Source organism: Rhinolophus hipposideros, assembly GCF_964194185.1.
Source record: "Rhinolophus hipposideros genome assembly, chromosome: 5".
In the NCBI taxonomy this organism is placed as follows: Eukaryota; Metazoa; Chordata; class Mammalia; order Chiroptera; family Rhinolophidae; genus Rhinolophus; species Rhinolophus hipposideros.
In genome coordinates this window covers 80638882-80665431 of record NC_138051.1, presented here as the reverse complement: position 1 = coordinate 80665431, position 26550 = coordinate 80638882, and the positions used below count along the sequence as shown (strand labels likewise).

Below are 26550 nucleotides of genomic sequence, written 5' to 3'. Positions count from 1 at the left end.
CGAGTGGGCACCTCCCCACCGCACCCCCATAACCTAGTGGCCCCAACATGCCTCTTTCTTCAGCCTAGGCCTCTCCCCGCCCCTCCACATCCCACTTCTCCATGAGGTCTTTCCTCAGCAGGTCCAACACCCAGGGGGCTTACTCTACTTGGCAGCAATCCATCGCTCTTCCTCCCTCCCTCCAGTGTGGGTTTCATCTCTCTGCTCTGCTGTAAACCTTGGAGGGCAGGAATGGCGACGGTGGAATCCTCTGGGTTCCCCCACACCGAGCCTGTGGCACAGGGCACGACATTATTGCCGATGCTGCAATTCTACCACCACTCATGATGACCCACATTTACTGAACGTTCACTCCAGGCCAGGCCTTTGTCATACACACTGCAGCTGTATTAACTATGTGTTCTCATAGCAACCCTCGAGATGTGCTTTATTGCTACCTTTATTTTCCACGTGAAGAAACTGAGGCACAGAGGTTATGTAACTTGCCCAGAGCCTGTGGGCAGACCTGGGATTCAAACACAGGCTGCCTACTTCTGAATGTATCCTTTGAACCCAGACACTAGATTAGCTTTAGATTAGCCAAATCAATTCCCTGCTGAAAAGTAACAAGGTGTCAAATTCGCATTCATTAAGTCATTGATTGATTGATTCATTCATTCAACACATTTTTGGAGCACCTACTATGCGGTAGGCACTGGTGGATACAGAGAAAGGAACTAGGCTCAGCCTCTGCAGCCTTCACAGAGATAACAGTCAGCAGCTTAAGGTGGCTCTGCAGGTGAAAACAGGCTGGCTTCAGGGCCTACAAGGTGTACCTGGTCCCTCTGAGGCTGATGATAATGGGCAAGTTGTCCTGCATGAAGAGTTTCTTTTGGAGGCTGATGGTGGAGGTCTGAGGACAGTCCAGGCTGGGGACCCTACCCCAGGGCTTCCCTGACAATGCCTCGCCAGGGAAGAAGACCTGAGCTATTTCTGGGCCGCTGCCCTACCAGGCAGTGTCAGGGTGCCTGCAGGAGGGGACCAGACACTGTCAGGGGGCTGAGCACAGCCGGGCACAGCTCCACACCCACCCTTGGAAACCAGGGCGGGCAAGAAACAAAAGACCCTAAAAGGGAGTGGGCTCTGAGGAGAAAACACCTGCCAAAGCTCCTCTGGGACACATGGGAACATAGAAGCCTCCAGAGGGGGGGGGGCATGTTTTAATTTCCTCCACACTGAAGGCAGCGTTCACGCCAAGCTCTGCAGGCCAGGAGCAGGATGTGGAACCCCGAGCCGAGAGCAGTGGAGAGATAGCACTGGGGGGGCCTTCCAGAGAGGAGGCAGTCCCTGTGTGGGCTCCTCCTCAGAGAACCTATCCCTGAATGCTCCCTTCCTGGCCGCTTGTGATGCCTGAACTCCCCCATTAATATCTCCTTAAAAATAGCAGTGCCCCACACCAACTTCTTTCAAATTCTGGGAGGGATTTGCTTGAGCTGCCTTCTTTTTCTGCCTGACAGCTAACTGAGGGTGGAGCCAGAAGTGGTCTGAATGGGGGGGTTTCAGATACAGAGGAGGGAGAATGGCATCCAAGGCATTAGGGACTCTGGAAGGAATGGGGCCCTGCATGAGTGGTGGGAGGGGTGCCAGCCTGGGGGACTCCTCCAGCATGGGTCAGGAAATAGGCCTCTGACGGGCAGAACTGAGGGGGAGCGGGGGTAAAGGGGGCTCACATATCCCCAGCCAGTAAGTGGCATCGTGAAAAGACCGCCATACTGTACCCACTCATTCTGTCACTGAGTCTCTGTGTGACCCTGGGCAAGTTACACCATCCTTGGACAATGGACTCACTCTTAGACTTCTCAAGAACTGGACACCCTTGGGGCATATTGCTTGGGTGACCCCCCAAAAGGGGCAAGCATGTTCTACTATGCCCCATACTCCACCCCTCCCCACTGTCCAACACAGAGCTACCCACACCCTTCCTCTGCCAATTTGGTCCCTGGAGGCTTCTGAGTTTGGGATCCCTGAGAGGCCAAGCTTCAGATCTGAGTTCTAGTCCCCACTATGCTCTAGATATGCTGTGTGACCTTCCACAAGCCACTGGGTCCAGTCTGGCAAACCTACCAAGTGCCCTGTGCTGTGGGCACTAGGGGGGAGGCAGGAATAGTGCACAAGAGAAAGCAGCCAGGGGTATGCCTTCAGAGTTGGAAAGGCAGGGGAGGTGAAATGACATTTGATTTTGATGGATTCCGAACCATCAGAAGTCATCCGCTGCAGGGGAAGGGCTGCTCCTGCTTTTTACTCAGCTTTTGAGGATTGTTTGCCTGGTCCAGGTGCAAAGAACGCTCTGGAACCCAAGCGGGCAGCAGCGAGGCCCATCCATCTGAGCGCGCCTGGCAGCTGAGGCCGAGAAGTCCCTCGCACGTGCTGGGTAATTAATAAACAGTGGTGGGGGGTGGGGAGGACGACGGCTCACCGGAGAAAGGATTTAATTAGCAAGGCTTTCAGGAGAGAAAATTAAATTACAGGAGACAATAGTACCCTCCTAGGAACACGAACCCCATAAGCTGATTCCTCAGGCCCCCGCTCACTCCAGGGCGGCAATGCCACTGCCACGGCCCCACCCCGTGGGACGAAGGCTGCGTGGGGCTGGGGCTCAGATTTCCGGTCGCGCGTGGCACCCTGGCACCCTCCAGGACCCGCTGCAGTGGCTCGCGCCGCCGGAAGGGGGCGCCGCCGGGCCGTGCTCGCCCGGAGCCCGCATTTCCCCAGCAAACGTTGGGACACCGAGAGGACCTGGGGCGAATGAAGCCCGGAGTAGAGCGGCGGCTGGGTTTGTTGCCTGGCTGAGCCACAAAGGGCTTCGGGGGACAAAGGGCGAGATCAGGGTCAGGGCGCTAGCGCTCTGACCCCAGACTCATGTACGCTTCAGAGAAGCAGGGAGAACCGGCCTGATCCGGGGGAGTGGGGGCAGGGAGTGCGAGGACAGGGCGGCCTTGTCCACACCCCGGTCCCCCTCATCAGCTTTCCGCGCATCACCTCCTGGGCGGTCCTGAGCGCTCACGACCTCCCCCTCATCCCTCTCGGCGGCAGGCACTACCGAGGCCCAGTATTCCCCCACTCCGCCCTCTTTCTACCACCTGGGAGTATTTTTGTTTGTAATAATAGCGATCATTCTTGAGCCCCGCTAGACCCAGGCCGCCTGGTGAGTACTTGGCCTAGGGAGGTCCACTGAACCGTCACCACGGCCCTGTGCCTTTGACTAGCCCAAATCTGCAGAAGAGGAAACGAGTTCAGAGAGGCAGAGAAAGTCGCCCAGGAACACACAGCTGCTAAGTGCTGATGTCGACATTCACACGCCATTGGTCGCTGAGCTTTTCTCTAGTAGAAGTGCCCATTTTTGATACCCAGTCCCTAGCACCCAGCCTCTCACATAGTAGGTGCTCAGTAAGGATTTGTGGAAAGAATGGCAGGTGCTTCCTTGTTTGTTAGAGGAGCTGCTCCCAGAATTTACAGGAGGAGTTGTGGGGGGCACTGCTATTTTTAAGGAGACGGTAATGGGGATTTCAGGCATCACAAGCAGGCCGGGGTAGGGGGAGGTCCTACCTCCCTGAGAATCTGACACGATTGGTCTGGGTGTGCCCTGGACATGGGGGTTTTAAGAGCACCCCAGAAGCTTCCACTGTGCAGCCAAGGCTAGCGCTTCGGCAGCAGAGGTGCCTGAGGAGGGCAATCACGTGAGCAAGGGGGCTGAGGAAGTTCACCAGACGCCAGTGAGGAGGATGGATTGTCTGGGAGGCCAAGCCAGATCTGAGATCAACGATCCTGGTGAGGGTGGGGCCGACAATCCCTGATCCTCAATAGCTTCCCACACCCTGGCCGTATGGCCCTGAAAGGGGTGAGGCCTGGGACCCGCTGGGGAGAGCAGCTTGCCAAGTGCTCGGTAGGGTGTGTACTAAGGAGAGGCTCTGTTCCGGGTGTAGCAGGGTGCGGGAGGCAGGCAGGGAGCTGGGTTGGTTTGCTGCTTGCTGCCTGGAAGCACAAAGTGAAAGGCTGACCTTGGACCAAGGCCGGTTCAGCTGGCCCCATGCTCACTCCTCATACGGCTGCAGTAACAGTCTTACGATTACCATTTATTGGGTACCCACTGTGGGAGGCCACTATACTAGACACTTGGCACACTATGGCACAATCATCTTTTTAGAGCAGTAGTAACCTAACAAATGAGGAAACAAGGCCCAGAGAGTTTATATAACTTGTCAGGATCACAGAGAAACCAGATCCAGACCCAAAGCCATGATATTTCCATCTCACCATGATGCTTCTACTCATGCTCTCTCCTTTGGCTAAAACTCTGCTTCCCTTCTCAGCTTATCTAAACTCCACCCTCTGCCAAGGCTGAGCTCAAATCTCAAGTCTCCTTGAGTTCTTTTCGAGGTCTTGGAGCGCTCCTGCAACTCTGGTCTGGAGTTAGCACTGGATAACAGGCCACACACTCCCTTGTGTTGCTACTTTCTCCGTGAGTTATGTTTCCTGACGCAGCTGCAGGGCTCAAAGGCTGGGATCACATGTGATGTTCGGTAGGTGCTGGGTCTCAGTAAGTGTTTGGCGCTGCCAGGGCCAGGGCTAGGGTAAGGCAAGGAAGGCGCTTCCTGCAAAACGTGCTCACATGTGGGGTCCTGCAAATGCTTCTGCTGCAGCAGCTGGGGGAAGGCTGAGGAAAGAAGACGCAGGTGCTGTTGTGGGTGAGCTCAGATGTTTGAAGGTGAGTCACCAAACCAGATCATCCACTTCTGAGAACTCTTAGTATGTTTGGGTGTTGGGGTGAACTTTTCAACTAATATATTGTGCTTTTATCAACGCTTCTGTTCTCAACTAGTAGATTAACATTACAGACTCTTGCCCTAATCAAAGGATGCTAAACCTAAAAACCTTTTCAAAATGTTAATCTTTAAAATGAAAGAAGTGAGTAGGACATATCCCCTTCACCAGGCTTACAGGCCCAACTTTGGATGTATAAGACCCAGTGAGACCCAAACCATTAAAAGGGTGATTGACTAATCAATTGTCATTGCTACCCTCCCAACAGAATGTAAGTAGGGGCCATGTCTGTTTCATTTACCTTTGTGTACCCCACAAGTAGCTCAGCACCTGGGACACAAATGTGTTGACAGCTTTATGTATTTTACCCTGAAATGACAATGACAATGTTTGGTCAGGAATCATTAAAACTTTCACGAGAAGTGGAAATGATCAGGGTTTAAGAATAAAACTTGGTGTGCGTGTGTGTGTGTGTGTATGTGTGTTTGTGTGTATGAGAAAAACTGAGCATTGAGGACCATATGTCTGAGGATTTTTAAAGGTGTGGGGACAGAGTCCCAGAGGGCAGTTTCCAGGCTCTCGGCCTCACGTGGAAAGATGCTGGCTCGATTATTATATGGCCATCAGCTGTAATCAGATGGCCATCGCTGGGGCTGGGTGGCCATCAGCTGTTACCGGTTAGCCATTAGCCACTAATATAACTGCCGGGGCTGAGCTAGCAAGCACAGATTGCAGTTAGCAAGTGGAGAGGGGTTGCTTGGCGGAGAAACAGACAGCAGATTGTGGCTCCTGCTTCCTGTGTCTCCAACCTAGCCGCCAGTGAGAATATAGTGGTGTGACTCCCCTACCTATGGCTCCGTGGGTGTTCCTTTTTGGCCTCGCCATACCCTGTGTTCTTGTGCAAGGAGCAGGACCAGAGACCCTGCATGACAAAGCGTCTCTAAAGTGGGACCTACCCTGAAGCATGAACGGTGCTGCCAGGTACCTGCTCACCTCTGACCATGTGGTCCCAGAGCCCTTGCTTCTCACAATTCAAATATTATCAACATGGCAAAGATATTTACTACTCAGTGCGTGTTCTCGTTTCCCAATCCCCTGTAGCTGGTGGGGCCAGAAGGCCACTCCTGTCACTGCGATGTGACCTGACTAAAACAAGCAGCAGCATTAGGAACCTACTAGCTAAGTGGTAACTAGGAAGGGCCTCTGCAGTGTAACTGAAGCTTGGAAAATGCTTCAAGAATGAAAGCAGCACATTCTTCCAAATACATCTGAACTAGACGAGCATCGACTTGGAGACTTTCCAAAAGGCTTTTGCTTTAACTATCCTGGCCCCTCGACCTGCCAGAGTGCCAGGTCCGCCAGTGAAAGCTCACTGTCCAGACTGCTTGTAACCTGGTGCTCGGCTGTAGGTATCCGGGGCTGCTGGTTTGGGCAGCTCACAGCCCTTCGTCTGTGTTTTGCGTAAGCAGACACTCACTTGCCTTTCCTGAGCAGCCCAGTGACAGTGGAGGAGAAGCCCACACGACTTGCTGGAGAGCAACATAAACATTCCCTAGGAGGACCACATTTCCGGAACCAGGCTTTCCTGCACTTGTTCACGATGATGCAGGGCCCACTGGGGACTCGGGGTTTTATCTGTGGCTGTCTTTAAGCTTCTACTTTTCCCCTGACTTTGGCCAGTTTATTAATTGTATAAGGAGTATCTAGAAATGGTGATTTCAACCCACTTCGCTGTAGAGGTATTATGGTTTTACCATCTACTACACATAGTAGCATATCCTGTTTTTTCTGCTGCTCTCTCAGCCCCCAACGAAGGGGGGGCGCTCCAGGCCAGGCACTCCCCAGCTGCCCACCCAACAGTGGAAGTCTTGTGGGTGCCCCTGGGGGACAGAGGCCCTGGCCCACCTCTCTTATACATTTACCAGAACTAGCGAGCACTCCTCCAAAGCCAGTGCAATTCCTGAGTCTAAGAAAATTAAAGGCAGCTATTTTTACTCTCATGCTTTCCAGCCACCCAGAAGGCCTCGCTGCACACGCCTATCATGCAACCTGACAGGGGCCCTCAGGAGGGCTGGCCTCAGCTCCTGCTTTCAGTTTTTATTCCTCTTCATTTCCTAACAGCTCCCACCCACTCGCTGTGTTAACTTCAGACTCCACAGGCTTTTCTCTCTCGCTCACTCATCTTCAGCTGCTGTAATTTGAGGCAGGAACCATAAAGACTGTTTTTTCAAGCAATTCTCTAATATCTTGCATAACCATCCCTTAAGAAAGAGGAAAGCCATGCATTTTAAGAAAAATGGAAGAATTCTGAGACGCAACGTGGTTGGACCCATAGAAATCTCCCTTCAGGAAACCAGTCAAAGGATGGGTTGAGATCGTTCCTCTTCCCTTTAGTTGTAAATGAGATTTTGGTAAGAGATAGTCTTATTTATTCCAAGCAAATGACAACCTGTAAGGGGTGGAATGCCATTCCTTGAATTCCTTCGCTAAGTTTGTGGGCAGGGAGGAGCAATTTGAAAACACCGTAGAGAAATCCTTGTTTTGCACCTCACCATAATCTGTGGATGTCAAGTGGACAGCAAGTATTACTCCCCGCCTCTTATGAGAACGGGAACCAGGGTAGCAGAGATAAAGGCTGCTTCCTGCTGCCTTTCTCCCCAGACATTCTGATCGCATGCATTGTGTTGCTCACGCAGACCTCTGCTCGTCTCTAATCTCTTGTGATGTGGGTGTGACACCCAGAGGCTGGGACCAGAATCAAGGCCTCCCCAAACCCCAGAGCATCTACACAGGCTATAACTATTTACCTTAGAGATAATGTTAAATCCACGTAAAAGGCTCTTTCTAACACATGCGGAAACGTCCTCCCAGGCTATGAGGAGAGACATCAGGAAGGAAGTGAAAGCTAAATGACACACTCTCCAAAACATAAAACCAGTTACATCCTTCATCTCAGATGAAAGAGCTGTTTGCAGATGACTGACCAGAAAAGGCCATGATGTGCTTTAACCCCAAGTCATTCTCCTTGGGGGCTACTAATTCTTGGAGAGGAATCGTTCATGTGGGAATTAGTGAGTCCATGTCAGCGGCAACCAGGTAATCACAAGGCAAAACCAACGCAGGCTGGCAAAATGCTCCTTCCAGAGTCACCTACAGTAAGTCAAAAATCCGACAGAACACTGTAATAATGAAACCATCTTACCAGAGCACTAGGAACATACTTTGTGGGGAGCCCAGATTTGTTTTTTTTTATTTTATTAATTTTATGGCTCACCTGTTCACACACGAGAGATCTTACAAACGGTTAGAGCTAGAAAGCAGCAGAGAGAGAACCAGTTCTAGTTCTTTAGTATTCAGCTGAAAGGAGTGACACCGAGAGAGGTTCAACGACTTATCCAAAGTCACCTAATTGATAAGTAACGGATGTGACAGGTCTTTAGCCCCCAGCATACCAGGCAATCTGCGATGATACTGGTGAAGACGTGGGTTAGACAGACATGTTCCCACACAGGCGTCCTAGCTGGACACCATTGCCACATGCAGGAATCATGCTGGGGGCCGGGGGCCACCCACTGAGTAACTGCTCTCCTCAGCGCTCTCGCTTCTCTGGATCCCAAAAGGTACAACGTTGTCTGGGACAGAAATCATGCTGTAGAATTAGACTATGGCAGCCCTGTAGGCCCTTAACGGAGGGTAAGTTTTACTTTTTCCAGTGTCTTAAAAATCCTGGGACGGGCATCCTGACTGGCCATGGGGAGCAGGGAGGACTCCACACAGCTCCCTGTGGAGACTCTGAGTGAACCTTCAGAAGGACAGCGTCAGGAATCAACACCCAAAAGCGGGGAGGAAGGCTGGGAGGGGGACCTGCTACCAACCTCTTTGCTGTAGAGAGAACTGCACTTAATGTGGCTCTAGTTTATCCCAGGAGACAACTGTAGTGGCTTTGTCATTTGAAAATGTTTTGTTAAAGTGTCAGATCAGATGGAAGAAGTCATCGGATTGTATTGTCACTCCTCCCAGCCTACCCTACGGAAACCTCTCCAAGACTCTAGGGAATGCTTCCCTCCTCGTCTGCCCTCAGATTGCCTGCATTTCCTTTTAAGTGCACTCTGGTGAAAGCAGAACGGCGAAGATCCACAAGTTCAGTATCTAATCCCAACATGCCCAAAGGACATGAGGACGTATGTTTAAACTTAAATCAATACTAAGTTCTCACGTAGTATTTTTAAGCAGTTATAAATCAAAATGGCCAAGTAATTTTCAAGTAAGTGACTTTTATTTTTCTCTGACATTTCACAGTCAATTTCTACAAAACTTCATACTTCCTCAAAATAATTCACATTTGGTAAGTAAACCTCTAAAGAATCCATAGCTGGAAAAACACTTCAATATATGCATGAGAGTTACTTTTCTGCTGAAGGAATCAAAGTCAGACAATACTATAATCAATAAAAAGCAATGAGAGTGTAATAAATTACAATGTCATTAAACTCCAATCCCATAACCAATTCAATCAGCAGCTTTTTCTAGACGTGTTTCAACACTGCCAACAAAATCTGCCAGAAGTTCTCTGAAGGGTTGGTTTGAGCTACGTATGGCTTCTCACTTTCAGAAAACAGTCGCTCTGCAGCACTACTTCACACCAGGGCAAATCATGCATTGCTAGGACCACTACTTACAGCCTTGTGCAACCAACAGAGGTCTTTCTGGTCAGCTCCAAGGTGTCTCCGTTTGTCGATCTGGCTTCTGGCCCCAAATGTCTGCTCACTTCAGTGGATTCTCCTTCCAAGATCTAGCTTCTCTGCTCGGCTTCACCTGCTTACAGCTCCACTGGAGAAGGAACGCCCATGCTAAGAGCCGAGAGAGACTTTCAGCACTAAGTTGTAAGATCAGAGAAGAGCCGGGGGTGGTGCTGCTACTCCCTGCCACTCAGCAGGGAGGACCAATGATGGCTTTCATCATCTTTTACTGTGACAGGAAGGCAAATGCAAGCCTTAATCTAGGAAGAGTCCAAAAGGCTTATAGTTCCAGAGGGTTTTTCTGATGGAATAAATGTGGTTCTCAGCAAGTTGTGTTCAAATTTTTGACACTCAGTAAGACTCATGACTGCTGCCCAGGCTGTTCTGAATGCACCTGTCTCCATAGTTTGTTGCCAAACTTACTCTGCCAAAAAGGAAGCTTCTTAGCATGGTGCGCAGAGCAGAGCTGCTGTAGTACCACATGGATTCAGGGGAAGCAAAGGGAGTCGGCCAAGAGAAAAGTATTCAAAGGCGCTGAGTCGGCTTAAAGACACATTTGCTCTGATTTTTGAAACTTTCACAAAGCAAATGGGAGGTAATGATTCTGCACTGATCAGGAGAGTCTAGAAATTTTACCAAGTGGTTTATTTTTAAATTGGTCATATCTAACTCATACATGTGTGAGGACAAAGTATAGGCAATCTGAAGCCTTGTGATTCTTAAACTACGTCAGTTACAACTACCTAGTAAATATGAGCATTAGCCTCTGGCCTTGATAAAACATTAAGAACATTTTCCTTGCAGAAAAGATGAAGCTGGTCGTCCAGAACTTGTTTAATGATTTTCAAGAGGATGACACATTTAAATAAAGAGGAGAAAAAGTCTGAAACTCTACTACTTCGAAATCTAGTTTACCTTTACAATGAAGCTGACTGTGTTATCAGCTGTAGGTTCTCATCACACCCTCCCATCCTAGATCACCAACACTACACCTCTGGGTTTGCTGCCAATATCCAACGCACGGAAGCAGCAGAAGACTCTGCCCCAGTGACTCCACGTCACTGTGCAACATATGGGACAAACACTGTGGAGGTGAAAATTGTTCAGAAGGTTTTCCAATCTTTGTGGGCTTCTATTTCGTAACCTCAGGGTGACTTTAATCCCAAGTCTATCAAGCTTAATAATCACTTCTTTCCTCGTTTATAGAAACAAGAGGAGTAAGAGGCAGCAGCAGAGGGGTAACAAATACTACACTCTCAGGAACCATGAAGCTAGCTTTAAGATTTTCACACATAAAACAGGTTGCGTTGTTTCAAAAAGAGAGGGGGGAAAAGCACAAATTACCAGAATCTTCCAGCTTCTGACCAAGAGATGCTAGCCATGTCTACTTTCTTCAGACTCGAAAGTCTAAACAGCAGTTCATCAGCTCACTCCAGATGGTACTGCATCTGTTCCATACTTTAAAACTGAAGTTACTTTGCCTCCCAGTTTAAGTGAAAAGAAACCTGGCTTGTGATGAAAGTGGTGAGTTAGTTCAATGTATGACCCTTTCCACTTGACTCTCGAGTTTAAGAAAACAAAGCCTTAAGGGATTAAATGCTTGCACCCTAAGCCCAACCTGTGCCCAAATGGCACCGATGCCTGAAGTAAGGCAAACACACCTCCTCATACTTTTCTCTGTGACTAAGACATTCAAGGGAAGATCTGTGAAGGGATCCTTCTGTCACCTACTCCCAGGCTTGACAGGTGTCACTGTATGTTCACCCATGTCACTGCACCCTGATCATGGTGAGTGCGTGGGATGGTGGGAGATGACAGCCAGAAGAGCCTCCTGCTTTGCCCGTGATCCATCTAAGTGACGGCAGGCTAAGGAAAAGAGACTCCAGGACACCCCGAACCTGAGGTCCTCTGGAACGGAGACACAGGTAAACCGTGCAGAGACCACAGGGTAAGACAAGGTATTGCCATGTGGCTTCTAAAGTGAAGTGCTGAACAGTTTCAGTTTAGAAGGAAGAGCTCTTACATAAATTTTGGGAAACAGAAGTAAGATAACAGCAAGAGTGGAAAAAGAACCACTCAAGTCACAAGAAAATGTGCCTTCTGTGCTATATGTCTGGGAGATCAGAAAATGCTTCCAGGTCACTGCCAGTATGAGTGGACCCCGAGGTTAAAGACGCCTGCAGCTTGGCCCAAGCCTGAGGAGCCCTGCTTTTGGTGGCCTCTATAAACAGCTGGGTCTGCTCCTTCAGCTGGTCTAGCTCTACCTGAGTTGCTTGGTTCTGACGAATCAACTCCTTGGTTTTCAAAGTGATCTCCAGCAAGCCAGATTTGTGCAAGACGACTAGGGTATTCTGAAAGCGCCTGTGTTTGCTCTGCCGCTGCTCTGAGCAGATATCCGGGCTGCAGCAGAGGTGCTCTGCGGCCCATAAAGGTGAGCTGTAATTAGCCGACAGGGGTGACAGCGGGGAGCTGCTCTCTAACCCATGCAGAGTACTGTCTGAGGCGCAGACAGGACTGGCGGGAGATGCAAAGGTCAGACTGGGAGCTTTAGCCACGTGGCTGCTGGACACCGGCTGAAGAGTTTGTGGACTTCCTCCTGCCACCAGAGAGGGCACACCCTGCAGAGCTGAGTCCTCAGCAAGCTTGGCGCTGGGGGGCACTGGAGTTGGGGGACGGGGTGGCACAGCACCACTCTTGGTCGGCTCACTGGCACACGAACTGGGCCCCAGTCTCTCGGTACACATTTTCTTCCTCATTCCACTTTCTGCTCTTTCCTTTGGGCCGAAGGAAAGGCCCCTTTTGCCTGGGTGTGGGGCGATTTTCGTGTAAGAATTCAGAATGGGCAAGTAGCTCCTGGAGTCCAACTTTTTCTCGCCAGCGTGGCGTGGGCTGACAGGAGATGGTACAGGCGGGTGAAGGAATAAGAGCTGTGGCTGTGCTGAGATCACTTCAAAGGAGGGCTGGACAGTCCACGACTGGAGCTGGGATGAGCTGCTGCCCTGAAAACAAAAGGAAAAGAGTGGCTCGTTACCTGCAGAAAGGAGACAAGTCCAAGCTTCTCTCAAAGGGCAAAGCAGAGATATTTATAACAACTTCAAGTCCAGAGCTTTGCTCACAGATGGAGTAGCCCCTCTCAGGAACGTCACTGGAGAAGTGGTTTGAAAGTTCATTTGGGTCTGATATCATCCTTTTTCTTTTAACTTTTCCTGAGGGAAAACTGGAGGAAGTACCTATTTTTATCCAAGTGCTATCACTCAGAAAACGAAATTATAGGTAGGTGAAGTAATGTCATAGTTATCTAAGGTCACAACTGAGGCAATAAAAATATGGAAAGTACAATTTCATGGCGTGAAAACATGCTAATCTCAAGACTATAAAAGTGACTTTACATCAAAATCTATCTCCATTTAGTTACATCTGGAACCTCTTTTACCTGAAAACAACTTTTGATTAAAAAGTTACATATGGCCAGGAGTCCAGGGCCCCTTCTAAAGGCAGTGACACTCACCAACCATAAAACCTTTCATGATAATAACTGGTTCTTATTACAGGCCAGCACTGCGTGTGATGTTTTACATGGGTTGTCTCCATAACAGCCCCATGAGGTAGCTATCATTTCCCTTCACAAATAGGAAACTGAGACACAGGAAGTCGAAATAACTTGCTTTAAGTCAACAAGCTACTAAGTGAGAGAGCTGACTGACTCTAAAACCCATCCTAACCGTTCTGCTATACTGCCTTTGTTATATTATTCCTCAATTATACACTTTTAGTTTTCATTAAAGTCCTGATTCAGATACAAATCTAATAAAGAAGGCATGGTTACCCATTTCCACTATTTAAAAGCCAGACCTGGTCCCAAATATAGGGCTGTCGAGGCTAGGCAGAGAGCGAGCCCACGCCAGGGGTTCTTATCCTTGGTGGGTCACTTTGATCGAGCAGAAGAAAGCTCTCTTCTCACAAGCACACCGCTCTGCACACATTTCAGCTTCCTGGATGCCTGGCAAGCACGTTAGGCCAGCTACAGTTCATCTGCGCCAAGGGTGGGAAGGCCCGGAGAGTCCATTCGGGAGCCCTCTTGGTATTCAAATGTACTCTGGGATGTACATAAGCAAGCAATGCTAGGCCTAGCAACCACATTTCCCTGCCGGAGGAGATCCAAAATCAGGCGTCTTTCAAAGGAGAGATGGCTCAGTCTAGCTCCGTCAGAAGCAAATGTCAGGCTATGCCCTTAATCATTCTTGCTCTAAGGATGGACCTACAAGGCAAACGGATCCAGAAAATATCTAATCCTCTGCTTTCCTCAGATGGTTTCACTGGACTCTTCCTAATGCTGCTGTGATGCCACTGTCGCAACCGATACTTAGCTTACTTGTTCTAGTTATTAGATGGTACAATATATTATTCACGTTGAATCACCTGACGGAGTACGGGATAAGATGTTAGACTCGCATAGGCTCTCAGAATCATTTCCCATAAAGCCTTCATGTTGAAGATGAGGAAACTGAAGTCCAGGGTGTTAAGTAATTGACTGTGTGCAAGATCACACGGCGAGTGGCAGAACTAGAATCAGAACCTCAAAGAAAAAGTACCTAAAGCCAAGCAAGCGGTAATCAAGACGTTACACAACATGCAGAGATTTAAAAAGTATTCCATTATCTTAATTTTGGAGTGTGCTGGATTCTAGCATGTGTGAAAAAAAGAAGATGAAACTCCTAGACTACTCCATTAGGTCAGCCTGTCCCCAAGCTGCCCATCTCCTGCTGGAGCCCAGAAAACTTCCTGGCAGGTCTTTGTCCTGAAGAATGCAGCTCTGCTGGAAAAGCATACTCACTCCTCAACTGTGGACTGTTCTCAGCCCTCTGGAGCTGCCAGCCTCACCTACAGCAAAGAAAGCATATAAACACAGACTCACAAGGAAGGGTAACACGGAAGCCAGAAAGCCAGAGAGGAAGGCAGGTAGGAAAAAAAGCCAGGAGAAAGGAAGCCGGGAGAAGCATCACAGAGCTGGTGGGCCTGACCAAGCTCATTTGGGCTCCATTACGTGTCTTTATTCTCTCTCTTCATTTCAACAAGCAGAGCTGTGCTTCCCGCTGAGATGTGATTTTCCAAGAAACAATCTTCAAATTCTTTTTCCAAACTCACCAGGTTGCCTTGTTGAAAATCAGTTTGTGTTCCTCAGAAACAACTAGGTAATAGTTAAGATGTTAGGGTTTCCTGTCAGGCTACAGACATGTATGTTCTTCTCCCTAAGGCGGGCAGGTCAACAACATAAGGCCAGCTTTCCAAAATCAGGAGCTTCAAGCGGCCTCGTCAATGGACCCATGGGAGCACTGATGTGTTTTAGAGCAAAGGAGGGTAATGTTAAATGTCCTTTAACCCAGTTCATATGACTAACTTCTGTCTCAAATATGGGGGCTCAGCTTAGGTTTCCATCTGAATCTTTTCTTTCACATCTAGACAATAACCACATGTTATTTAAAGTTATATAATAAAGCTCAAAACGGTACTTTTCAGCAATGCTGTGTGGACACTTCTGGGATGGCCATACCTAAACCAAAGAGCTGCTCTCTCACTGATGACATGGCTTTGGCAGATTACTAAGAAAATGCTGAGAATGTGACATGAGAAACGTGGAAACCGCCTCGACTTCTTAAACAAATAAATACATCCAACATTTCTAAAATTCCAGGGCATTTCAAACTAAAGAGATTCTTTTGTTTCTACCCTAAATTCTGCCACATATTAGAATGCACTATCAAAGGCTGTGACATTTCTGCTTGGTTCCTTTCTGCATGACAAAAGAATTCCGGGGTCCCTTCAGATAAACTAGGGATACAAAAGTAAGTCTTACTGTGTGGAAAGTAAGAACGGTGTGGAAAATGAGAACACATGTCACAATTCTTATAGTCCTTTTAACAAAAACACTGTCAGCAGTTGAAAGGAAACCTCCTCTCCCCGGGACAGAAGTCAGCATCAGCGTGGTTCTAATGGGCTGCTTCTAAACTCTCTCCTGGGCAGAGCGGAAGGGCCTCTACGCATAGGACGCTCGGGAACAGGCAACGGCACAGACGTCAGGAGACATCGGTCCTCCTCACCTGTTTAACCAGCACGTTCTTCATGACAACCATGGGGGGCAGGGCAGGGAAGGCACTGCTCGCAGTCTTGGAGTCCTGCCTTGGCCTCTCTTCCCGGCTCCAGCCCAAGGCACTCAGCATGTCCTCGGACTCCATCTGCTCTGCTGAGCTCAGGCATTCTGAGCTCCCATCTGGTGGGCAGAAGAACGGTCAGTGCACTCAGGCTCTAGGCTCAGGGCTCTTAACCAGGGCAGCCGTGGATGCCTTGGAACTGAATCGAACGTTTATGACATGGGTTTTTGTGACTTTTTCTGAAGGAAGGATCTTTAGCTTTCATTGGATCCTCAATGGGATCCATACTCATCACTCTCATCCCAAAAGATTAAGAATCACTGCCCTAGGACTTCCTTTCTAACTCTCTTACAGACAAAAGCCTGCATCAACTCGGGTTCACGTGAAAGTAAATCATCAGCAATCCACAGGAGAAATGTACTGAAGGCTTCCAAGTTAATTACTTTCCAGAATCTCTTGTTGAAGGGGAGGGGAGTATGTGTGTAACCTGGGGCAGGATTAGCCCTTTAAGAGGCTCTGGGCACTAGAAGATGGAATTATAATAAAAACAACACCAATCTGTAAACCTGAAAACTTACATCCATGCTGAAATTAAAATACCTTCTTCCTAAGTTTTCTAATTGTAAATTCTGGATATGTTCATCAAAGCCGAAGTTTAAAAGGTGTCCGTTTGTGTTGTTCCTTCCTCCTGGTTAAACACCTCCTGTGCTGGTGTCCTAAATGCATGCCGAGTGTGCCTACTGCGGGTCCTGCACAGAAAGAGACCCTCCAAGGCAAAAAAAATGAGGATGCTCTATGTGAAATCCATACAAAAAGTACTTACTTAGCTACCTGCGAGAGCAAACCCAGAGACTACCGTAACCCTGCTATGAAGGAGGCTGAGGTACCCTAAATGCTCCTCAAGAATCTCGGCAGAATCTGGATGAGGCAGACGGGAATGTGACTTTAATTTAAATGAGTGCAACTGTCTACACTTACATTTAAATCAGAATCTCTCTCCAGTGACACTTTTTAGAAATTATGGATGTTGGGGTCCTCCCCTCCAACTACTGAATTGATTTATCTGGTGCCCAGACAGGTATATTTTAACAAAGCACCACAAGTTATCCAAATGTGCATCTCTAGTGAAGAACCTTTAGGCCAGGAACAAAGACCTCAGAAGCAAAGTGCATACCTGGTGCCTGGATCTCGTTTTCTAAATGCCCTTCTGCATGAAAAGGAAACCAGGGTTCCTTGGATTCCAAGTCTTTGGCAGGGAAGATACAAGATGAGCCTTGTATCCTATCATCCCAGAAAGCAAAGAAGTCCTCAAACACAAATGGGGACACGTCAAAAAGACACAGGGACTTTTTATCTAGAAGGGACTCCCAATGGCCAAATCGGGGACAATTGGAGTATTGAAAACAATAATGGTGAAGGACTGACCAACTTATTTTTACAAAAAAAATTCCATGAATCCACAATGATACGCAAAAAAGGGGGTGAGGAGGGAAAGTGCTTCTTTACAGAAGAATGTCAGCTAATAAAATATACAAGAAGCAAGTTTAGGAAACAATGCTGAGAGATAGAAAAAAAACCAAAGGGCTACACGTCGGCCCTCCCTTCCCCAGACTGTCCTTATTCTAATTCCTCAGTTGGTGGGTACTCTGTTCCACTCTGAGCAACAGTCTATTTATAATTTGGCTTCTCATGCAACATGCCTACAGGGAGAAAATAAACTAATCTGAGGATGAGGCAGTTTTAGTGTTCCTAACAGCTGCATTTCTCACTGTAAGTTAATAAATCAACCGGATGGACTGATTAGTCTCTGTGAGGCTGGATAACAAATCTTCCTCTAGGAGAGTACTCCATCTTAGGATGCTGGCCTGGCTAGATCCCCTGGCATCACCCCTCTGCATTCCCTCGGCCAAGATGTTGACGCTAGAGCCATAGTCAAGCCACTCCCCTCAGACCTGGAAATAAAAAATAGCCTCAGCACAAAATTGAGAGATTCAATGGGTACACAGCTAGCCCTTTCAGGTAAAGTTTAAGATAAGATAAACTTGTAAGGAAAATTGTTCTACTTTCTTATCTCTAATAGACACTCAAGTTTGGAATTGGGCCAGGGGGCTCCTAGTCTAAATATAAAACGCACAGATACTGGGAGGATGGGTTGCAGATGGGAAATGTGTTTAAACACAGCCAAATTACTTTCTTAGCAAAAAAGTTACCTTAACAAATTTTGTATTACTTTTGTTTATTTTTTTACATGCAGTATTTCTTTCCTGCAATGCCACTATTCCTATGAAAAAGGAGCTAAAACAACAGAATTATGAGTATTTAAATATTTTTTTTCCAGGAACCATTTGCCAAAGTTGAAAATGTAAGATTTAAAGCTGAGCATCTGAGTTGAAAAAAGATGTCAAATCATTCCTTCAAACTAACCCTATGGTGACTGATGGGTACCCTGCCATGTGGCATCAGAATTACCATTTTAAGAGATCAGATAGTTATTTATTCTGTACATGAAAGCTTCCTATCCTTATCACACAAATGAGTTTTAGGGAAAACCTTTTTCAGGCAAATCATCCATTACAATATACAAAGAACAAGGTAATTTTAACCTGAAAATCCAGAGTCCTTATCTGACTCAGCAGCTGCCATGCCGAGTTGACGAGCCACTTTTTTCATCTCTGTGCCTTTGCCTAGTTTGGCCAAGAGTCTTCTGGGGCTCCCTCTGGATGAGTTTTTCTTCTCCATGTTTTACTGGACTGGAAGTGGATTCACCAATACTCTTTCATCTGGATTGTCCTGTGAAAAACAACAATTACATAAGCTGTCAGTGCCTGGATCGCTGAAGCAGGTGATCCACATGGTGAGTAAAGTAAGGGCAAAGAACACTGGCCTCGCCCTCTTCCTCTGTATTTTCTCAGAAGTCTCAACTGAAAAGGCTTCAAGTTTACTAAATAGTAGAAGGGTTTCCACTCAAAAAGAGGTTCGCTGTCCTCTCTGTGCCCTCTAATTTCATTACAAATTCAAGGCACACAAACCACATTCAGTAGAGGCTTTGTAAACTGCTAACAAAGGGACATGTGATTAGGCTTCTGGAGTGGGGAACTCACCCTGCTCCCTGAGGGCGGAGAGGAGGGAATGCCCATCTCGGACAAGGCTTGCTTTCCCAGGATACACCTGCGAGCTCCTGACTTATTACCACCTCCCAAGTGTGGTTTCCCAAATTCACTTTTCACTTCTTTGGGTGAGGTATTGAACAGAGTAAAAACAATTCCTTAATACGCACACTACTTTTTGGCTTAAAAGCGCTTTATGCAGAAAGAAAGTTACCTATAATAGTGCTCTGCTTCTATGTTATCTCACTGAGCCTCACAATGTCCTCCTGTCACTATCCCATTTTACAGCGGAGGACGGTGAGGCTCAGGTAAGTCACACTGGGTCATTTAAAATATTTATCAAGTGCCCACTGTGAGCCAGGCACTGTGCTTGGACTGGGAATACAGGGTGAATTGAACAAACATTGTCCGCCACCTTCCTGGAAATGAGGCTAGAGAGAGACAGACGTTCATCAAGTAATCACACAACGAATTACTATTTTTGTAACAGATATAGGGGAGAGCCTAGCAGTTTGGAGGGACAGGGAAGGGAAGGCTTTCCTGAGGAAAGTGACATGTAACTGGGGTCTGGAGTTAGTGGGAGTCAGCCCCGGAAGGGGCTGGGTGGGGTGAGGTGTGAAGGCCCTAAGAGAGCCGAAAGGCCAGAGCAGTGCAGAGGGTAGAAGGTCCTGCCCCGACATGGTGGGGGGAAGAGGGGACAGACAGGCAGTGCCCTATCACCCAATTTGTAAGGACTTTGGCTATTAAGAGCAATGGGAAGTCACGGAAGCATTTTAACCAGAAGAGTGACAAGATCAGACCTGCATTTTAAAAGCACTTTGGATGCTGGACTGAATGGAGAGGCCAGAGAGGCACTGAGATCATCTAGGTACCGCTATACTACTTACTACGCAGGTGAATTAAGGTGAGGGCAGAGGAGATGGAGAGAAGTGAACAGATTGGAGGCATATTTAGGAGGCTGACTTGACAGGGGCTTGGTAATTGTTTGCTTGGGGGCAAGGGTACATGGCGGAGCCATTTTCTAAGCTCGGGAGCCCAAGAAGAGCATGGCAAGGATAGGATGGGGTGGCCAGGCTAGTTCAGTTTAGGCCAGGTAGAGAGAAGTGACTGACTATGGGTCATCTGAGTGGAGATGCAGGGTAGGCTGTCACATGTACACACTGGGGGCCCAGGAAGAAGCCTAGATTTGCCCCAGTGACACATAGCTGGTCCACAGCAGATCTATAACAAGGCTAACAGTGCAAAGAACTAGACAAATTAGCCCTTCAAAGGGCTGGCAGAGGCCGAAAACTTTCCAGACATTTTAACAAGGCCATCTGAGTCAGCAATGAATGGCAGCTGTAAGGCTGGCATGATAAGAACACAAAAGAGGGCGGACACGTGGCTCGGTTGGTTAGAACGCGAGCTCTGGGCAATGGGGCTGCCAGTTCGATTCCCACGTGGGCCAGTGAGCTGCGCCCTCCACACCTAGAATGAAGTCAATGAGCTGCCACTCAGCTCCCGGGTGGCCAGATGACTCAGTTGGTTGGAGCATGGGCTCTCAACCACAAGGTTGCCGGTTCGACTCCTCGACTATTGCAAGGGATGGTGGGCTCCGCCCCCTGCAACTAACAACTGGCAACTGGACCTGGAGCTGAGCTGCGCCCTTCACAACTAAGATTGAAAGGACGACAACTTGACTTGGAAAAGTCCTGAAAGTACACACTGTTCCCGAATAAACTCCTGTTCCCCTTCCCCAATAAAATTAAAAAAAAACCCAAAAACACAAAGGATATAACAGTGCTAAAGAGAACAGGGGGCCAACCGGGAAAATGACAATAATAATGAAATTGGGTAGGTGTTGGTTTGAAATCCTAACCTCCACAGATGATGGTATTAAGAGGTGGGGTCTTGGGAAGGTGCTTAGGTCATGAGGGTGGAGCCCTCCTGAGCAGGATTAGTGCCCTTATAAAAAAGGCTCCAGAGAGCTCCCTGACCCCTCCCACCATGTGAGGACACAGTGGGAAATCTGTGGCCCTGAAGAAGGCCTTCACCTGACAGGCACCTAATCTGACTTCCAGCCTTTAGAACCACGAGAAATAAATTCCCGTTGTTTATGAGCCACCCAGTCTGTGGTATTTTGATATAGCAGCCCAAGCACGCTAAGATAATAGGTGTAAGCAAAGCCTGGTGATATTTGAATTCACAATCCACTCACAACTCCATGCATTTGTCCTTCTGAGTGCAACAGAGAAACACAAGCCCCCTGCCAAGCAGCACTGTATGTGAATACCCTAAAATGCCACGACTGAACATTTCTGCTAATACAGGATCTCATGAGGAACATCAACTACTCCGGAAGCAGAGGAGGGATTCAAAATAAAATTAAACAGATGACAAGGCTGCTTACGAGCAACCCTCTCGCTCATATTTCTGCGTACAGAAGTGGACTAACGGGAACACACGCTGATCTGAAGGAGACTGAATTTTAAACACAATTCCAGGTAAAAATTATTTTGTACCATGTCAAACTCATTGAACAGCACTGGTTTCCCCATTCAATCCCTGTCAAATCAAGTACTCTTGGACAGGTCACAGGTTCAGCCCTATGAGCATAAGAGATAAATGACATTGTCCTATCTTGTAGAGCACCATGCAAAAGCTCATATTGGATGGGCACGGACAAGGGCAACAGCATGGACAGTGCAGTTTAAAAAGTAGACTAAAATGTGAAAGTATATCTCTAATTAAATCAGGATCCTTTTGTACAAAACCCAGCAAATGTGCATGGTTTCATTTCCCTGAAATAATACTGTCTGAAAGTGAATAGGAGGCTTCTTCCAAATGAAGCAGGTATATTATAGCTCGTGGACGGGCAATCTGACCTATTCAAGTCTGATCCTGCTGTTGATTTAGATTAGGAGGGCAGCTCGTGTTAGGTGCAACTAACCAACAACTTAACAAAGTTTCACGTCTTATTAAATATGGGTTATTTTGTAGGTATTTTAGGTAAAGCACCCCAGTTTAGTCTTCTCCAATCTTTTGACAAGAGAAGGAAGGTCTTGCTGCTGCTGTTAAAGCATAGTCAATGGAGCTACAAAAAGATACACAGGAGTTTATTCTGGGCCATTGAGAATGTGCAGGACAATACTGATTGTGGAATCCAAATATGGAACGTTGACAAATGTGTTAAAAGGAGAACAGATGCTAAAATTTTAAATCCTGGGGAATTGGCAACAGATGGAAATAAAGAACACATAGTCTACTTTAGGATAGTAAATTAACTACTTTGGATGTTCACATAACTAAAAATATGAAAGCCTCTGTCCTAAGTTCTTTTTAAGCAGCAGAAAGCCTTAGTGTCCCAGGGAGGTCCAAGTAGAATGGATACTGAAGGGCTACATCCCACCTTGACCTCTCTTCTCTGAGAGACGCACTTCCTTCCTGGAAGTAGTACCGCGGACATCAATTAGCTGGTGAACAACAGACCCACTCATACACAGCACCAGATGAAGCTCCTGACAGAAGAGAAGCAGAGTGACAGCGTTTACTACAGGTGCGCTCAAACCCAGGGCCAAGTCTGCAAACCGCAAGATTGTTTTCTTCCTCGGTATTTTTACAATAACGCTAGATGCGCATACGCTGACGAGGGGTTGAAGACGGGTTACCAAGCTCTTACCACTTGTGCCATCTCTGTTTCCTGGCACAGACTGAAAACCACTAACTGCTTTAGAAATATCTCAGGTCCTTACGTGTCTGACTCTGAATTAAAAGGACTCCAACTTAAGCTCCCCGAACTGTCAGAATTGACCCTAATTGGGTCTCTTATAAGAGTGTATGTAACACAGAATCCAAAGGTTCTCAGAACAGTACGCACGAAAACTTAATAAAGGAAAGTGAATATAAATACAGAGGTTTATATAAATAGGTATAAAATTCTAACGAGTACTCCACAGCACTTGGCTCTTCTATTTTTGCGCTTCTTACCTTAGAGTGTAATTATTTGTCTCCTCAACCTCAAGAGTTGTTTTTTCATTTCTGTGACATCAGCCCCCAACAATGTGTGAGGTAGTCAACAGAATAATAAATTCCTACACAGTTTCTGTCCTGAGTCTCACTAACAACCCTAGCAGTTTAGCTGTCACTGAAATACCTGGACAGCTTGAAGGCCAAGATCCTGCATTTCCAAACGCCATGGTCACCTTAAGATCTAACTTCCAGGTCTGGTCTCCTGCAGGAAGCAGATCTCTCATGTACCCCTCATTGTAAGATGCAACCTCAGGGATAAACCCATCCACCAAATTAAGGTGGGTCTAATCCACAAACAATCTCTGTGAAGATTTAGGCTTATAATAAAAAGAGATACAAGGTTTCCAAGGAAAGTATCTGATATGTTACTCAGATCTCTCCTTTTATAGATACTTGGCAACTTTCCTGAGAGCTCAAGTTTCTTTTAAAATGTGTCACATGTATAACACACATGCGTGAACAAAGGTGTGAAGAGAAAGCCAGAGCAGGAGCTTAAAGACAATAAAAAGACAAGGCCATAAAAAATTAAGATCTTACCCCCAGAAAACCACAAGTAATCCCAGTTAGAATTATAAACTTTATTGGGTTTTCTCTGAAGTAATTCCTCTTGGTCTGCACATTTGAAGATACCAGTCCGGGGGAATGTCTGTGTATTTCAACAGAGAACGCCTCCCCCCCCCACCCACCCCCCATCTACCTAAATCTCTAATACTCATCTGCCCCTTCACATCCATTTTCATTCTTCAACTTGGCTGCAAACTCGTGTCAAAGGTCCGGAACCCGGATCGCATACAACGCCCCCAGGCAGGGCTCACTCCAGTCCCCTCTCCCACAGAGGAGGTAAGATTAGACAACGTCCCTCAAAGCCCCGGCTTCCACGAGGGTTCACAGTCGCTGCCCACCTCCCCAGTCACACCAGCCCACACAGACCCTAGGGCTGGGCTGTGACGGGCACACCCCTAGGCTCCCAGGGCAAACGCCCAGGCAATGCTGCTGCCAGGACTTGGGCAACACCAGGGGGCCTGCGCCCTGGGCCTCGCTCGGGTCAGAGCTGCCCCCAACCCACCCACGAAAACTACTGACCCCTTACTTGGCACTGCCACCTTCTATCCCACCTCCGCATCCCCGGGCGCCACGCCTGGCCAGCTGGCCACCCACGGGCAATAACCAGCCGAGTGGGTGACAGCAGGTTTCTGGAACAGGCAGCACACCGGTGCCCGGGCCCAGAACGGAGCGAACCCCCCCCAACCCGGCGTCCCAGACCCTCCCCAGGGTCCAGCGCCCGCCCCATTTCCCTGCCCCTCTGCTCCAGCCCGGCGGCCCCCAGGCTGTCCCCGACCCCTCGCCAGCGCGGGCGGCGGCTGCCCTCCGGGCTACACCAGGGCCCACCCGCCTGGAAGGGCTTTCCACGGGCTCCGCACCCGCGGGACTTCTACCCCGCAGTCCACCCCTCGCCGCCAAGCCAACTAAACGGGGCAGGGACACACACTTGACCCGCTCTGATCCCCGAGAGTCCCGGGTCTCCCACTAGCCCACTGCGCGTCCTTCCTCCCCCCGACTCCCACCACCTTTCCCCACGATCCCCGCCCAGACCCTCTCCCCGCGCGCCCAGCGCCTTCTCACCGAGGGCCGGGGTCGCCGCTCCGAAACCTGCCCCGCGAGTCAGGCGGCGCATGCGCGAGCCCGGCCCCGCGGCTCCATGACAACCCCGTGGTCGCCGAGCATCAGGCGCCCCCGCCGGCTTCCCGCCCCTTTCTCCTCCCCCCGCCTCCGCGGCGGCTTCCGCCAGCCACGTGACCCGGCTCGGACGCCCCGCCACCATGGAGACGGCTTGCTGGTCGCCTAGAAGGGCCCTGGGAGGCGCGCCGTGGTCCCGCCTCCGCCGGAAGGCGAGTCCCGCCAGCCTGTCAGAGGGCGCAGACGTCCCGAGGCGGCCGGCGCTCTGGAGGGCGGACGTCTCTATGGTCGGTCCCCCCAGCCCTGCCGCCATTTTGAAGGGGGACCTTGCGTCCGGAGACGTTGGGGCCTTTTCAAGGCCGGGTTTGGAGAAACTGGCTCCTAACAGGGCAGGAGGTGTGATTCTCCTGCGAGAGCGGGTGGAGGTTGGCCGGGGTAAACGGCTTTCTCGGCTTGGACGCCGGGACGCCGGTAGCGTTGGGGACCGGGACAGGCCATGCCGGCCGGCACGCGAGCCCGTGGCGGCGGCGTGCGGCGTGGGAGGCGCCGCCTGGGCCTGACGGAGGCGGGCCCTGACCGCCCGGCTCGCCCGTCACGTTTCTGCCACGCCTGGCGCGGGGTTGGCTGGCGTCCCCTGCTGCGTGTGGGGACCGAGCTCCACGAGGCGAGCGCGCGATGGGGAGTTGGGTGGGGCGTCCCGTGTCGTTGGATGCAGGACTCGCTTTGTCCCGTGCGGCGGCCCGAGATACGGGGTTTACCATGATGCCGTTTGTGTCGCCGGCTCCTGTGAAGCGTGGTGGTGAACACGCGTGACAGCTAAAGCAGAAACGGGTCTGGGATCAGTGGAAATTGGGATGCTTGGATCAGTGGGGGCTACTTCTTTGATGAGGAAACAGTCCTCCGCTGGTGGAAAAGGGGACCCCGGTGAATGGTAGAGGCGGACGGGGCGGCGAGGGCCAGAGCTGCGCTTCCCACGGGGACGCCGCGCCGTGTTTCTCCCCAAGTGAGACCCAGCCGCAGAATCAGCTGCAAGGCGACTTTTGGGGCAAAAATTAATACGAGGTCTCGTCTTATTTTACTGTAAGGCCAGGTCTCACGTGATGTGATATAGTGTAATATACCGGGTCTTATGTTCATTTTTGCGTCAAAAGACGCATGAGAGCTGATGGTCCGGCTCGGTCTTCTTTTCGGGGAAACAGTAATCACGAAGGGGGTATTGAAGGAATTAAAATGAAATGAAGGAAATTCCGTTTCTCAGCCCTACAGGCCGCACTGCAAGTCCTCAGTAGCCACTATAGCTAATGGCTGTTACTGCACAGCCCAGGTGACAGCACGCTGCTGGCCTAGGGGACCAGGTGGGGACACTGGCCCTGGGGGTAATCCCAGCCTTTCTCACCGCGGCCAGGTCGTAGTTCATCACCGAAGTCTTCCCAACACAGACTCATCTAATTGCGAGGTGCATTGCGAGGTGTGAATATCGATTAGCATAAACTCGACCGACAGTAATTGAAAGCCTACAGCGTGTGAGGCTTTTGTTTAGGGGATATAGGGAGTGGAAACAATCGCTAACTGTTACCCAGTAATTAACAGCCAGGCAGTCTTACGTGTATTCTCTTAGGAGGCCTCTACAAATGTATGAGGTTGGCTGTATTTAGTACCATTTTTACTTTATAGATGAGGGCACTGAAGTGATCCAGCTACTAACACGGGGATCTTCACCATTCAGCCCTATCGCCCCTTTTTGAGGCAGAAGAAAACACTCTTTGCCTTCAAATACCTTAGAATCTGATACAGGAAATAAGGACATGCTATAATAAACAGTATGCGAGAATGTGATAAGTGCCAGAGGATTCTGAACAAAATTTAATAAAATTCAGGGAGTAAAAAACTACCCTTCAGCTTGTTTTTTCTTTGTTGTTGGAGGAGGAAGAGACCAGGAGGGAAAGCTTTTAGGACAGATAGAAGTGGAATTACAGTAATGGAAATGGATGAGAGCATAATGAATACCAGGCAAAGAGAATAAATGAAATAAGCAAAAGCATGAGGATTACTTTAGTCCTGCAAAGGTGC

General features: G+C 48.8%; 1 protein-coding gene across 4 annotated transcripts; it reads right to left on the bottom strand.

Moving 5' to 3' along the window:
* Positions 1–9063: 9063 nt before the first annotated feature.
* Positions 9064–24615, bottom strand: CIPC (CLOCK interacting pacemaker). 4 transcript variants are annotated; one of them, XM_081047780.1, is made up of 5 exons: positions 24427–24564; positions 22184–22292; positions 18292–18478; positions 15638–15807; positions 9064–12538 (listed from the first exon to the last, which is right to left on the bottom strand). In XM_081047780.1, exons 3-5 carry the CDS (start codon positions 18425–18427, stop codon positions 11645–11647), a joined length of 1200 nt encoding a protein of 399 aa, XP_080903906.1. In that variant the 5' UTR covers positions 18428–18478; positions 22184–22292; positions 24427–24564; the 3' UTR covers positions 9064–11644. The 4 variants fall into 4 exon arrangements, with proteins under 4 accessions (XP_080903906.1, XP_080903905.1, XP_080903904.1 ...); XM_081047779.1 differs by lacking the exon at positions 22184–22292 and having other exon boundaries at positions 24427–24615; XM_081047778.1 differs by lacking the exons at positions 22184–22292; positions 24427–24564 and adding an exon at positions 18790–18808.
* Between the last annotated feature and the right edge of the window lie 1935 nt (positions 24616–26550).

What these genes read in the sequence shown, in the direction of transcription:
- CIPC (XM_081047779.1), bottom strand. Translation starts at nt 18,427, where the DNA reads ATGGAGAAGAAAAACTCATCCAGAGGGAGCCCCAGAAGACTCTTGGCC. An exon ending in TAAGGACTCTGGATTTTCAG is followed by an intron (nt 15,808 to 18,291) that starts GTTAAAATTACC and finishes TCTGCCCACCAG; the next exon opens with ATGGGAGCTCAGAATGCCTG. An exon ending in AGAACGTGCTGGTTAAACAG is followed by an intron (nt 12,539 to 15,637) that starts GTGAGGAGGACC and finishes TTTTGTTTTCAG; the next exon opens with GGCAGCAGCTCATCCCAGCT.